General features: G+C 43.9%; 1 protein-coding gene across 1 annotated transcript in view; it reads left to right on the top strand.

The window, feature by feature from the left end:
* ERGIC1 (endoplasmic reticulum-golgi intermediate compartment 1) overlaps nucleotides 1–14964 on the top strand; it is a 244021-nt gene that overhangs the window by 150286 nt on the left and 78771 nt on the right. The window contains exons 5-7 of the mRNA XM_063928069.1: nucleotides 8393–8517; nucleotides 11034–11138; nucleotides 14659–14719. Coding sequence (XP_063784139.1) covers nucleotides 8393–8517; nucleotides 11034–11138; nucleotides 14659–14719 — 291 coding nt within the window. The remainder of the gene's footprint in view (nucleotides 1–8392; nucleotides 8518–11033; nucleotides 11139–14658; nucleotides 14720–14964) is intronic.

The raw sequence follows: 14964 nt of genomic DNA, 5'->3' as shown, positions 1-14964 counted from the left end.
GTAGCCAGCTCTGTGATAGTCCAGAGTGCCCGTTGTCCGTATTTAGCCTGTAATCCTCTCTAGTGATAGGTCAGCCGATAAGGAGTGTGTGCGGTCTCCATCTCATAAAGGAAAAATTGTCACCATACAATATTCACTAGTGTCTCCAAATGAATATGAAAAGTCCACGATTTACCTTACTCAGCATCACTCATTGGTAAACTGCTGCTCATAAATGAAATTAATTTATCCAAAGGAGAATATATTACAAGCTATAAATCAATATATACAGTGTATGTATATATGTGTGTCTGTTAAAATAAAAATAGAAAAAACATTGCTTTAGCTACTGGTTTTTGTAATGTTCACTATAATAATATAGTGTTATTTTCTGGAAGAATAGGTTCAGGAACATTGGGCCTGGGGGTGGAGATATTAAAATGATATATAGTATATATAATTATATATAGTATTTAGAAAAAAAAGTAGTCAGAGGGGACTTTAAATGAAGCTTATCTGATGCAAAATAAATTTTTGGCGCAGGACAGATTCAGGAACGCCGTTCCTGATTATATCATAGTTAATGAGATGTTCAGGAACAGCGTTCCTGCTGAAAAATATCACTGTATATTTATTAAGCCTAATGTGTCAGCTCTCTCCTGCTGATTACTGTACCTATTGCCCTAAAGGAGTGTATTGGCGATTGAATCCTTATGTACAGACTTTAGCAGCGGCACTCAGTTTAAATAAGTGACATAGTCACATAGACAAAGCGGACTTGCTCCAATGTTTCAGAACATGTTCTTTAATCAGCGATACAACATTCATAAAGACAGTGTAAGTTCTAGTCCAAGTGATGGGACTTTCCCCTTCTCAGTGACCTGGAGAAGATCAGATTTTACAGTTTGACCAACAAGTGCTGTGCTCCCTTGTCTGTCACAATTCACCTAACCACACAGTGCATGAAAAGCAAGATTGTAAGTTTGTCACACTAATGGTGTGTACACATGGTGAGAATTTTTCTTATGATTTTGACTATATAGTCAAAATCGTAAGAAACGTTAGTGCAGATCGCAAGGTGAAAGTCACCTTGCAATCCCGATGTGATGCCGATTGACACTTAGGCAAAATCGCGCATAGTCAGTATCGCAAGCACAGTCATTATGTAGTTGCGATACCGACCTAGCCCCTATCGCATAGTGAGAATCGGGGTTAGCCTGAATCTCACCATGTGGAAATGCCTATCTCATACGCTGCTGCAAAATGATTAAAGAACATATGCTTGTTAATGGGGTATATTCAATTAAAGTCTGATCCATTCCGACATGTATTTTTCGGAATGGATCCAACAACCCCTATACAATCCCATCTTGATTCGACTGTTTCAAGTCGAATTTAGATGGGACGCAGAGGAGAAGAGGGGCAAGCCGCGGGGGGACAGCCGGAGGGCATACAGGGAGATAAGCGCTACAGTAGCAGGATGTCACTCAGCCGCCCGACCTTATGGCAGCTTCCACCCGGCTCCAGCAGCGAGCTGGAGCCGGGTGGAAGCTGCCGTGAGGTCAGGCGGCTGAGTGACATCCAGCTGCAGCGCTACTGTAGCGCTGATCTCTCCCATTTTGATGTCAGACTGAGATGGTCGAAAAGGGGGCCAAAACCTATCGGATTTGGCCCCGCTTTCGACATAAACACGTGGATCGGCAGCTATTCTGCCGATCCACGTGCTTTTCGACAAGTCGAATTTATCGACTTGTCGAAAAATTTAGCAAAATATTAAATAGGTCGAATTAGGATTCGACCTTAAAAAGTCGAAAACTGCCGTCTTTTCTACAGACAGCAGTTTTCGACTACAATTGAATATACCCCAATGTATCATAGAATCATAGAATTTTGATGGCACATAAGAACCACTTGGCCCATCTTGTCTGCCCCTAAACACATGTATATGCACACAGGGGTTAATTCTTGTTGGAAGCCAATTAACTTACCAGTATAGTTTGGGAGGAAACTGGAGTACCCGGAGGAAACCGGGTGGTAGTCATGTGACCGCCGGACGGCTAACCGACAGTCACATGACCTCCGTGAGCCCGACTGCTCACTATCCCGATGGTCGGCATGCCGACCAACAGGGACTATTTCCACTCGTGGGTGTCCACGACACCCATAAAGTGGGAATAGAACCCGTGGCGACCGCAGGTCGCCACCGAGCCTGCAGCGTGGCGAGCGCAGCGAGCCCGCAAGGGGCTTGCTGCACTCGCCCCTCCCCGCCGGGATCCCGGCGTCGGTAAGGTGACCGGCGGTCAGGAGACCGCCGGTCACCCGTACTACACCCGAGGAAACCAACCCAAGCACGGAAGGAATATACAAACTACACACATTTAGGGCTGTGGTGGGAATTTAACCCATGACCTTAGTACTGCAAGGCAATAATGTTAACCATTACACCATCCGTGCTGCCATACTATTACATTTTAAAACTTTTTACTTACACCACCACATTTTTTGTTATTTTCAGTTATTTATTTAGCTCACACGTATTCTGCAGAGCTTAACAGATATTTTGCCAATTCACATCAGTCTCTGCTCCATTTTGCTTACAAACTATATTCCCTACCACATGCATACACTAGGGTTATGTTTTTTGTTGGGAGCCAATTACTCTACCAGTATATTTTTTTAAGAAAACCCACCAAGAACGACACTTTGTTTCCTTTTATGCATTTAATATTTATTTCTCTAACGTCCTAGTGGATGCTGGGAACTCCGTAAGGACCATGGGGAATAGCGGGCTCCGAAGGAGGCTGGGCACTCTAGAAAGATTTAGGACTACCTGGTGTGCACTGGCTCCTCCCACCATGACCCTCCTCCAAGCCTCAGTTAGATTTCGTGCCCGGCCGAGGTTGGATGCACACTAGGGGCTCTCCTGAGCCCTTAGAAAGAAAGTATAGTTTTAGGTTTTTTATTTTCAGTGAGACCTGCTGGCAACAGGCTCACTGCAGCGAGGGACTAAGGGGAGAAGAAGCGAACTCGCCTGCTTGCAGCCGGATTGGGCTTCTTAGGCTACTGGACACCATTAGCTCCAGAGGGATCGACCGCAGGCCCAGTCCTTGGTGTTCGGTCCCGGAGCCGCGCCGCCGTCCCCCTTACAGAGCCAGAAGCAAGAAGAGGTCCGGAAAAACGGCGGCAGAAGACATCAGTCTTCACCAAGGTAGCGCACAGCACTGCAGCTGTACGCCATTGCTCCTCATGCACACTTCACACTCCGGTCACTGAGGGTGCAGGGCGCTTGGGGGGGGCGCCCTGAGCTGCAATAAAAACACCTTGGCTGGCAAAAATACCACAATATATAGCCCTAGAGGCTATATATGTGGTAAATTCCCCTGCCAGAATCCAGAAAAAAGCGGGAGAATAGGCCGCGGAAAAGGGGCGGAGCTATCTCCCTCAGACACACTGGCGCCATTTCTCCTTCACAGATCCGCTGGAAGGAAGCTCCCTGGCTCTCCCCTGCAGTCTACACTTCAGAACAGGGTAAAAACAGAGAGGGGGGGGCACTAAATTTGGGCACAATACATATATAATATAAAAAGCAGCTATAGGGGACATAACTCAGTTAGTCCCTGCATTATATAGCGCTCTGGTGTGTGCTGGCATACTCTCACTCTGTCCCCCCAAAGGGCTTTTGTGGGTCCTGTCCTCATTCGGAGCATTCCTTGTGTGTGTGCGGTGTGTCGGTACGGCTGTGTCGACATGTTTGATGAGGATAATGATGTGGAGGCGGAGCAGATGCCTTTAGAAGGGATGTCACCCCCTGCGGGGCAGACACCTGAGTGGATGGGCTTATGGAAAGTAATGAGTGCACGTATAGACTCCTTATATAAGAAAATCGACGACATGCCAAATGTGGGACAGCCGACTTCTCAGCTCGTGCCTGCCCAGGCGTCGCATGGGTCGTCTGGGGCTCTAAAACGCCCGCTACCTCAAGCAGACCCAGATGTCGACACTGATACTGACACCAGTGTCGACGACGATGAGTCAAACCTGATGCCCACTAAGGCCATTCACTGTATGATTGAGGCAATGAAAGAGGTGTTAAACATTTCTGATATAACTACTGGTACCACTAAAAAGGGTATTATGTTTGGAGAGAAAAAACTACCCGTAGTTTTTCCCCCATCAGATGAATTAAATGAAGTGTGTGAAGAAGCGTGGGCTTTCCCTGATAAAAAATTGGTAATTCCTAAGAAGGTACTAATGGCGTTCCCTTTCCCGCCAGAGGATAGGTCACGTTGGGAAACACCCCCTAGAGTGGATAAAGCGCTCACACGTTTGTCTAAAAAGGTGGCACTACCGTCTCCGGATACGGCCGCCCTCAAGGAACCTGCTGCAGGAGGCGATCCTGAAGTCTGTATATACACACACAGGCATTATACTTAGGCCAGCTATTGCGTCAGCTTGGATGTGCAGTGCTGCCGCTGCTTGGTCAGATAAACTGTCAGAAAATATTGACACATTAGACAGAGACACGATCCTGTTAACCATAGACCATATAAAAGACTCAGTCTTATATATGAGAGATGCACAGAGGGAAATCTGCCGACTGGCATCTAAAGTAAGTGCATTGTCCATTTCTGCTAGGAGAGGCTTATGGACTCGCCAGTGGACAGGAGATGCAGATTCTAAAAAGCACATGGAAGTGTTGCCATATAAGGGTGAGGAATTATTTGGGGATGGTCTCTCGGACCTAGTTTCCACAGCAACGTCTGGGAAGTCAGCATTTTTACCCCATGTCCCCTCACAGCCTAAGAAGGCGCCGCTTTATCAGGTTCAGTCCTTTCGGACCCAGAAAAACAGGCGTGGAAAAGGCGGGTCTTTTCTGTCCAGAGGCAGAGGTAGGGGAAAAAGGCTGCAACAAACAGCAGGTTCCCAGGAGCAAAAGTCCTCCCCCGTTTCCTCTTCCAAGTCCGCCGCATGACGGTGGGGCTCCACAGGCGGAGCCAGGTACGGTGGGGGGTCGCCTCAAAAATTTCAGCGATCAGTGGGTTCTCTCACAGGTGGATCCCTGGATCCTGCAAATAGTATCTCAGGGGTACAAGCTGGAATTCGAGGCGTCCCCACCCCACCGGTTCCTAAAATCTGCCTTGCCAATTGCTCCCTCAGACAGGGAGGCGGTGCTAACGGCAATTCACAAGCTGTATTCTCAGCAGGTGATAATCAAGGTACCCCTACTTCAACAAGGCCGGGGTTATTATTCCACACTATTTGTGGTACCGAAACCGGACGGTTCGGTGAGACCCATTCTAAATTTGAAATCCTTGAACACATACATAAAGAAATTCAAGTTCAAGATGGAATCACTCAGGGCGGTTATTGCAAGCCTGGACGAGGGGGATTACATGGTATCCCTGGACATCAAGGATGCTTACTTGCATGTCCCCATTTACCATCCTCACCAGGAGTACCTCAGATTTGTGGTACAGGATTGCCATTACCAATTCCAGACGCTGCCGTTTGGACTGTCCATGGCACCGAGGGTATTTACCAAGGTTATGGCGGAAATGATGATACTCCTTCGAAGAAAGGGAGTTTTAATTATCCCGTACTTGGACGATCTCCTAATAAAAGCGAGGTCCAAGGAACAGTTGTTGGTGGGAGTAGCACTATCCCAGGAAGTGCTGCACCAGCACGGCTGGATTCTGAATATCCCAAAGTCACAGCTGGTTCCGACGACACGGCTACTGTTCCTGGGTATGATTCTGGATACAGTCCAGAGAAAAGTGTTTCTCCCGGAGGAGAAAGCCAGGGAGTTGTCATCTCTAGTCAGAGACCTCCTGAAACCAAAACAGGTATCAGTGCATCACTGCACGCGGGACCTGGGAAAGATGGTGGCTTCTTACGAAGCAATTCCCTTCGGCAGGTTCCGTGCCAGAATCTTTCAGTGGGACCTGTTGGACCAGTGGTCCGGATCGCATCTTCAGATGCATCGCTTAATAACCCTGTCTCCAAGAACCAGGGTGTCTCTACTGTGGTGGCTGCAGAGTGCTCATCTTCTAGAGGGCCGCAGGTTCGGCATACAGGACTGGGTCCTGGTGACCACGGATGCCAGCCTTCGAGGCTGGGGGGCAGTCACACAGGGAAGAAACTTCCAAGGACTATGGTCGAGTCAGGAGACTTCCCTTCACATAAATATTCTGGAACTAAGGGCCATCTACAATGCCCTAAGTCAAGCAAAATCCCTGCTCCTACACCAGCCGGTGCTGATCCAGTCAGACAACATCACGGCAGTCGCCCATGTAAATCGACAGGGCGGCACAAGAAGCAGGATGGCGATGGCAGAAGCCACAAAAATTCTCCGATGGGCGGAGAATCATGTACTAGCACTGTCAGCAGTGTTCATTCCGGGAGTGGACAACTGGGAAGCAGACTTCCTCAGCAGACACAACCTCCACCCGGGGGAGTGGGGACTTCACCCAGAAGTCTTCCAGATGCTGGTAAACCGTTGGGAAAAACCACAGGTGGACATGATGGCGTCCCGTCTCAACAAAAAGTAAAAAAAAATATTGCGCCAGGTCAAGGGACCCTCAGGCGATAGCTGTGGACGCTCTAATAACACCGTGGGTGTACCAGTCGGTTTATGTGTTCCCTCCTCTGCCTCTCATTCCAAAGGTATTGAGAATAATAAGAAAGCGAGGAGTAAACACAATTCTCGTGGTTCCGGATTGGCCAAGACGCGTGGTACTTGGAACTTTAAGAGATGCTCTCAGAGGACCCGTGGCCTCTACCGCTCAGACCGGACCTGCTACAGCAGGGGCCCTGTCTGTTCCAAGACTTACCGCGGCTGCGTTTGACGGCATGGCGGTTGAACACCGGATCCTAAAGGAAAAGGGTATTCCGGAAGAAGTCATTCCTACGCTTATTAAGGCCAGGAAAGATGTTACGGCAACGCATTATCACCGCATATGGCGAAAATATGTTGCATGGTGCGAGGCCAATAAGGCCCCAACAGAGGAATTTCAACTAGGTCGATTTCTGCATTTCCTGCAAGCAGGAGTGGATATGGGCCTAAAACTAGGCTCCATTAAAGTACAGATCTCGGCTCTGTCGATTTTCTTTCAAAAAGAACTAGCTTCAGTACCTGAAGTTCAGACTTTTGTAAAAGGAGTGCTGCATATTCAGCCTCCAGTGGCACCTTGGGATCTCAACATGATGTTGAGTTTCTTAAAATCACATTTGTTTGAGCCACTAAAAACCGTGGATCTGAAATATCTCACGTGGAAAGTGGTCATGTTATTAGCCTTGGCTTCAGCCAGGCGAGTGTCAGAATTGGCGGCTTTATCATGTAAAAGCCCTTATCTGATTTTCCATATGGATAGGGCAGAGTTGAGGACTCGTCCCCAATTTCTCCCTAAGGTGGTGTCAGCGTTTCACCTGAACCAGCCTATTGTGGTGCCGGCGGCTACTAGTGAATTGGAGGACTCCAAGTTGCTAGACGTTGTCAGGGCCCTGAAAATATATGTTTCCAGGACGGCTGGAGTCAGAAAATCTGACTCGCTGTTTATCCTGTATGCACCCAACAAGTTGGGTGCTCCTGCTTCTAAGCAGTCTATTGCTCGCTGGATTTGTAGTACAATTCAGCTTGCACATTCTGTGGCAGGCATGCCACAGCCAAAATCTGTAAAGGCCCATTCCACAAGGAAGGTGGGCTCATCTTGGGCGGCTGCCCGAGGGGTCTCGGCTTTACAACTTTGCAGAGCAGCTACTTGGTCAGGGGCAAATACGTTTGCAAAATTCTACAAATTTGATACCCTGGCTGAGGAGGACCTGGAGTTCTCTCATTCGGTGCTACAGAGTCATCCGCACTCTCCCGCCCGTTTGGGAGCTTTGGTATAATCCCCATGGTCCTTACGGAGTTCCCAGCATCCACTAGGACGTTAGAGAAAATAAGAATTTACTCACCGGTAATTCTATTTCTCGTAGTCCGTAGTGGATGCTGGGCGCCCATCCCAAGTGCGGATTGTCTGCAATACTTGTAAATAGTTATTGTTAACAAAAGGGTTATTGTTGAGCCATCTGTTGAGAGTCTCAGTTGTTTTCATACTGTCAAACTGGATATTGTATCACGAGTTGTACGGTGTGATTGGTGTGGCTGGTAAGAGTCTTACCCGGGATTCTAAATCCTTCCTTATTATGTCTGCTCGTCCGGGCACGGTGTCCTAACTGAGGCTTGGAGGAGGGTCATGGTGGGAGGAGCCAGTGCACACCAGGTAGTCCTAAATCTTTCTAGAGTGCCCAGCCTCCTTCGGAGCCCGCTATTCCCCATGGTCCTTACGGAGTTCCCAGCATCCACTACGGACTACGAGAAATAGAATTACCGGTGAGTAAATTCTTATTTTTTTGTTCCTTTTTTTTTTATTAGTGGTAGGACTGGATATTCAGGATGAAATGGGCAGACACGAAGTTGGCCATATTGATAATTCTATGAAAATTCCGCTGAATAATGGCAATGGTTGCCAGTTTCAAGGACGTTTCACTATAAATAAGGTATAGCACTTATTCTATTTTTATGCCTCACGTTCCTTATTGAATAAACAAATTATTCTTCCTTTACATTGGAATTGTCCCTGGAGTTTACTATAGGCTTGAGCCTTTGCTATGGTAGAATGCAGATCACCTAACCACAGCTCTGTCTTTTTCCATCCAAACAAATGTAACCTTTAAACTGTATATTTATATAATTAATGAGATTCTGTACCAATGAGGCAATTTAGAGTTCCTGACGTAATCCCTGTCTGTGCTGAAGGTTACAGACACTTTGAGATGTTCTCTAATAATATATGTGGGATGGCTAATTATGTATGAATGAGTTGTATAATAGTACACAGAACATGAATGTGGGTCATGCGAAAGCCCATGGCATAATATGGGTGGGACAATATCAACACAACTGTACAACGCCCCATTAGAAACTAATTACTGTCTGATATAACAGCCAGGAGAGTTAGTTGTGGTGCCAGCATGAGTAAATCACACACATCACTCTCTGATAGATGGAGAATGTGATGATGTAGTAGTATTATTATTACCAGTTATCTATATAGCGCATACATATTCTGCAGCGCTTTACAGAGAATATTTTGTCCATTCACATCGTTCCCCGCGCCAGGGGAGCTTACAGTCTATATTCCTACCACATGTATATGCACACACATTCACGCTGGGGATAATTTTTTTTTGTTAGCCAGTTAACCTACCTGTATATTTTGGAGTGTGGGAGGAAGCAAGCATGGGGAGACTATACAAACGCCACACAGTTATGAACATGGTGGGGACTGCTGTGAGGCAGTAATGCTAACCATTGCTATTTCACCATTCCTTGTACTGATATTAGTAAATTTACCTATGCAAGTTTTACTTTCCATGACTGACTGACATTGTATTCACTGGAGCAGTTCCCTGGCTCACTTTTGATATACTCAAAATGTCTCCGTTTCAAGCTATCCACACCACAACAGTTCTGCCTCACAGCAGCACTATGCCGGCTATAAGTGCTGAAGAGATGGATCTTTAAGGTTTCTTACATTTTTCACTATGAAAATGTTTTGTTACAACTATGGACAAAAAAAATGCAACACATATACAGTAAGTGCTGATGCAAAGTTAGAAGGGAAATGTGCATACGTACCTCATAGAATTGTGCGTGGGAAAATAATGTTTTTGTACATATGCGGAGCTGTAAATATCAAGATGCAACCAGCTCTGCATGTGGAACATATACAAAAGATCGGTCTTCTAACAGGGAGATGAGGGATCCTTTCACTTTGTCGGCTGTCCGGATCCCGGCGGTCAGGATGCTGACGCTGGAATCCCGCTAGCTGGAATACCGGTGCACAGGGGCTTTTTCCACTTGTGGGTGTCCGCAACACCCATAGAGTGGGAACAGAACCTGTGATGAGCGTGGCGGGCGGGATGTCGCTGTTGGGATGCTGACATTCAGCATCTCACCCTATGGGATTAAATATGTAATCTTTCTATCCCAGCCCCACCTTTCCGGTCATAGGTATCGATCTGATAGGAATGCGTTAGAATCTGCATTCCTGTATGTTTATTTTCTGAGCATGCGCAGTACAAATTTAGTCAAGATACACTCTTCAGCTCTGCGTACATTCACCTCTGCATCAGCCCCCAAGTGTGTGTGTGGTCTTAAAGCTGAAGTGGTATTTCAAATGGAAATGTCAGAACAAAGTAGTAGTTATTTATTTTTTCATTTTTTAGTTGGAGGGGGTTAAAAAAATAACATTGTGTATGTGTGTGTATATATATGTATGTATATACAGTGTATATATATATATATATATATATATATATATGTGTATGTGTATATATATATATATATATATATATATATATATATATATATATATATATGTGTGTGTGTGTATATGTATATATGTATGTATGTATGTGTGTGTATATATATATATATATATATACAATTCCAGAAAAGAGCTGCACACGCAATCTTCATAGTTTACGTCAGTTGGGGTGCCAGTCCTTCAGAAGCGATTGTTGCAAACCGATCCAATACACAGTCTATAGAGATGAAGTGCACTCGCCAGGCTAGTTTACAAATGCAAAAGTTCACATATCTTTTTATGCCGTCGACGCTTCGAACAACATTACTGGCCTTTGTCAAGACTTTTACAGCATGTCAGGGGTCCTACCACCACTCCAGAAAAAACTTGCTGGAGTGGTGGTAGGACCCCTGATATGCTGTAAAAGTCTTGAGAAAGGCCAGTAATGTTGGCCGAAACGTCGACTGCATAAAAATAAATATATGTGAACGTTTGCATTTACAAGCTAGCCTGGTGAGCGCACCTCATCTCTATAGACTGTGTATGTATGTATGTATGTGTGTGTGTATATTATATATAATATCTGAAATTTTATTTTACAGCCCTGGATGGATCGAATTGACTGGTCCTTAATTATATAGGCAGCTAAAAGTGTAAAGTGTTATAATTTCACTGTGATTGTGTAACTGTATATTGGTTTGTTAGGTGCCTGGAAACTTCCATGTGTCCACGCACAGTGCCACAGCTCAGCCACAGAACCCTGACATGAGTCACTTCATTCACAAGTTGAGCTTTGGTGATTTTTTACAGGTGAGTGATCAGACAGACTACTTCTATTCCACTATTTAATGCTTCATAATAAATAGGTGTGATAAAAGGCTTGAGGGAATTATCCGAGTCTAGACATAAATTGCCAATTTAGAAAAACGTAACAAAACAGGCCAAGTTTATATATGAATGTAACAGGTGTGCTTGTATCCAGACTTCTGGTTTCATCTATTCAGACAAGCAGTGTCCTCCACCAGTCTACCCTAGTGGAGGTGCCTCTTTATTCAGAAACTGCTGTCATTCATAAACATCTACAATTGCCTGGCATGGTGTGACCTGTCAGACAGTGTTTGCAGCTACAGGGAACAGAAAATTCCCTCCACTGCTGCTCTCAGAGGGACAGGAAGGTCCCTCTGCCTTCCTGCACCCTCCCCCAGTGTTTGCCGTGCTGCCAATCATTGCTGATCGTCAGCATGGCAGGACTCCCCACCCGGCGGTTGCAGACAATAGCAGCCACTGGGGAAGTGTATATCAGCCCCCCTGTTGTATCTGGCTGCTGTCCCCGCTGTTAAAAGGAAAGTCACAATGTTTCTAATGGTCCGATGTTGCCAACCGATGTTCCGATGTTTTGTTTTGGGGGGGGGGGGTTATAAATGTAATTACATGTTTGTTTGTTTTACTAAAATCATTTTGGATAAGGTTAAATCAATTTCTGAGTGGTTTTTGGGAAAAAAAGTAATCATTAAACTTTGCAAAAGTTCAAGTATAATTTAAAGTGCTAGAATGTTGTACTCTTACATGTAAGACAAAGGAATCATTTTACTAACTTGCGGTTTGTAAAGTGAGCACTTTTACTTAATGACAAACATCTAAGCACATGGGGGGATGTATATTAGGGGCACTGTATATTGGGGAGGTTTACATATTTTTTTATTTAGACTGGGTGCACTGGTATTTATTTCATTGTGTACTGGGGTACTGTTTATTTTTATTAGGCACTGTTATTTAATTCATTGGGTACTGGGTGCACTGTATTTTTTCCATTATGTACTGGGAACTTTGTTAATTTCATTGGGTACTGTGGCCACTATTTATTTAAGTACTATAATTTAGTTCTTTGGGAATGGAGCATAATTATTTTAATAAACTGGTATCCATGTGCATTTTAGCACTTGCAGTAGCGCTGGCCTTAGAAAGTGGTAAAGCTGGATGTTTTGCCATGTGGTTTGTCATGGACCACATGCGGTTAGGGGGTTTGCAAACCGCTACCCATTGGAAATGTTTTTAGTTTTCATCCTAAAAATCCGCAGGATAGTAAATCGTGGAGTTTGGAGCTGAAAACATCATCTGATATACAGCTGTATACAAACACAGTATACAAAACCAACCTGATTTTTCCTTGTAAATGACTGCTACTTTAAAAATACATCATTCTCGCACAATCTCCCGCGCCTCTGGCTTCTCAAACCCTATTATAATTACCCCAGTATGTGGTTTGCATGCTTTTCCCTTTCTTTGCACCATGTAGAATCTCTTCCTATTTCCTCAGTTTTTTAAATCTTTATTCAGTCAGAGAATAGTTTATTGTGATAATCACCTGGAGCAGTTGCGTCAGCAAAACAATGTTGGCAGCTGCTGCTTAGGGATGTGGTAAGGCCTATTAATTAAAGCTGCGTTTTTACTTCAAGTAAGATGAGCCACTTTTAATTTTCTTACATCAATAGGAAGAAGTTGGATCTGATGGTGCTTTGTTCTTGTCGACCTGGATGAGCTCAGTGTATGATCTCAGTTAGTGGTTGTTTATTGTGTCATGTGAATTAGCAAACTGTTATACCCACCTTGGAACACTCACAGGCAGCACAGAGTTATTGTACAAAGTTGGCGGTTCCCCAATTGGGCATGATGTATAGGAAAGTCATTCTATTTTATAGCGTCAGATGGCTGTAATAACCTAATCTGCATACAGAAGTGTGACTGCTACTTGCGCAGATCCCTCCTTGTTTGAGTTACATACAATAGTTTGTATTTAACAACTCTGTTTTGCTGCTTTGTTGTTCTGCAAAATATTTGTTTGATTTCCTGTGTTGTTTTGTCTGATTAGCTAATGTGAGCTATACATTTGTAGTACTGAACGAACACTTCAGGTACAATATAGAGAAGCAGGCTACTTGTCATATTTTAGCTAATTAGAGCTTCATTATTTGGTCCCAATCACATGGTGCACCCTTACCCAGAATTTCCCTGGCATCAGTGTAAAGGACAATGGCATTATGAATCACCTGAAACCTCCCTGGGTCACTGAGTGGATTCAGGAGGAATGTCTACTATGCCTGAATTTGGGTGAGCTTCCTAAAACTTGGGAGTCTCCCAGACATTCTGGGAGAGAAGGTGAATATGGACTGGAATGTGTAAAATCTACCCTATTATAAGCATAGGATGAAACATGAATACCTCCAGCTCTGAGCTGGAACAAAATTAAAATGGAAATGGCAGGAAAGAACATCTTAATAAATACATAGCCTTCATCTCATTGTCTTGTTTTGATAATCTTGAGCCTACAGATGATCTCATTTAGCAAGAAACAACAATGTTCCAACTACTCCTATTGCACTACAATCATAGTCGTCTGAGATGCATGATGATGTAGCAATAACCGTTTAATGTAAAAAAAAAAAATATTTTGTACAAAGTAGAATTATAATATGCAGACAACAGAATTAAGGGGAGGGGGAGGGGGGGTAGGTTGTGTATAAAAGTTGGAGAGCAATAAACTACCAACCGATCAGTTTCAATAATTTTACAGGTTGTGCTAGAAAATTTTCTAGTTATCTCTCTCCAAGATTTAATAAATCTCACCCATAGTTTTTAAATGCACTCACCTATATAATAATAATGAATAGCAGCTAATAAATGATGTCATCACTTTGGAATGTAATGACATTTGGTATGAACTCTGACCCCTCCCAGCAGTGTCAGTGATTTGAGATGGAAAATTCTGATTGTCAACTAGGTAAATTTTCCACTATGTGGGTACAGTGCAAGAAAATGTGGTAGGAGGAACGCTAACTACTCTCTATTCTAATATTATTCTCACTTATTTTTAAAGTGTCACAAGGGTTCCACAGCTCCATACACAGTGGAGGAACATAGCAACATTACAAAGTACAAAAGTTCACATTAGTTTACATGCAAGAACAGTACTTTTACAGATCAACACAATTCAAATCTGCAAATTACGTAGCGACATAAAGGGGAGCGTGCCCTGCTTGTAAGCCCATACATTGTAGATGGCTGTGAGTGGACACAAAGTGGTAGTAGTATTGCTGAAGTTTAATACAAATGGTCCAATCCTTAAAAAAAACATTAAAAAATGATGTACATGCAGAAATTCATTGTTTCTTATGACCACTTTTGTTTCTTGCACACTTTACATCTTTTCATCCAGTGAAATCCTATTTAGTAGTTAATTACAGATATAGGTGCAATTATTGATGTATATACTTCTTTACTGTATGTTGCCTTTTCTCTAACAGAAGATCCTCCCATTTCGGTCTTCTTACAGGTTACAAACATTCATGGTGCCTTCAATGCTCTGGCAGGAGCAGACCGACTCTCTTCCAATCGTATGTACAGTTTACAACAAAATTTATGAATTATGAAAATGACTAGTTTAACACTGATAATGGGTTTTTTGCACACTGAAGAGAAACAGCAGGCTAAAATGTATGTTACAGTGAAGCGGATCACGAAGGCTTGAGAGTTTCCATATTCTTTCAAGTTCCAGTCAAAGAAATTCTAGTAAAACAAAATGATGTAGGAAATTGAATGCTCACAGCAGAACATGGCATTGCAGGAGATGTTATACTGC

This window comes from Pseudophryne corroboree, chromosome 6, assembly GCF_028390025.1.
Source record: "Pseudophryne corroboree isolate aPseCor3 chromosome 6, aPseCor3.hap2, whole genome shotgun sequence".
NCBI classification, from domain to species: domain Eukaryota; kingdom Metazoa; phylum Chordata; class Amphibia; order Anura; family Myobatrachidae; genus Pseudophryne; species Pseudophryne corroboree.
The sequence above is the reverse complement of the archived record's forward strand: the minus strand, read 5'-3'. Positions and strand labels throughout refer to the sequence as shown.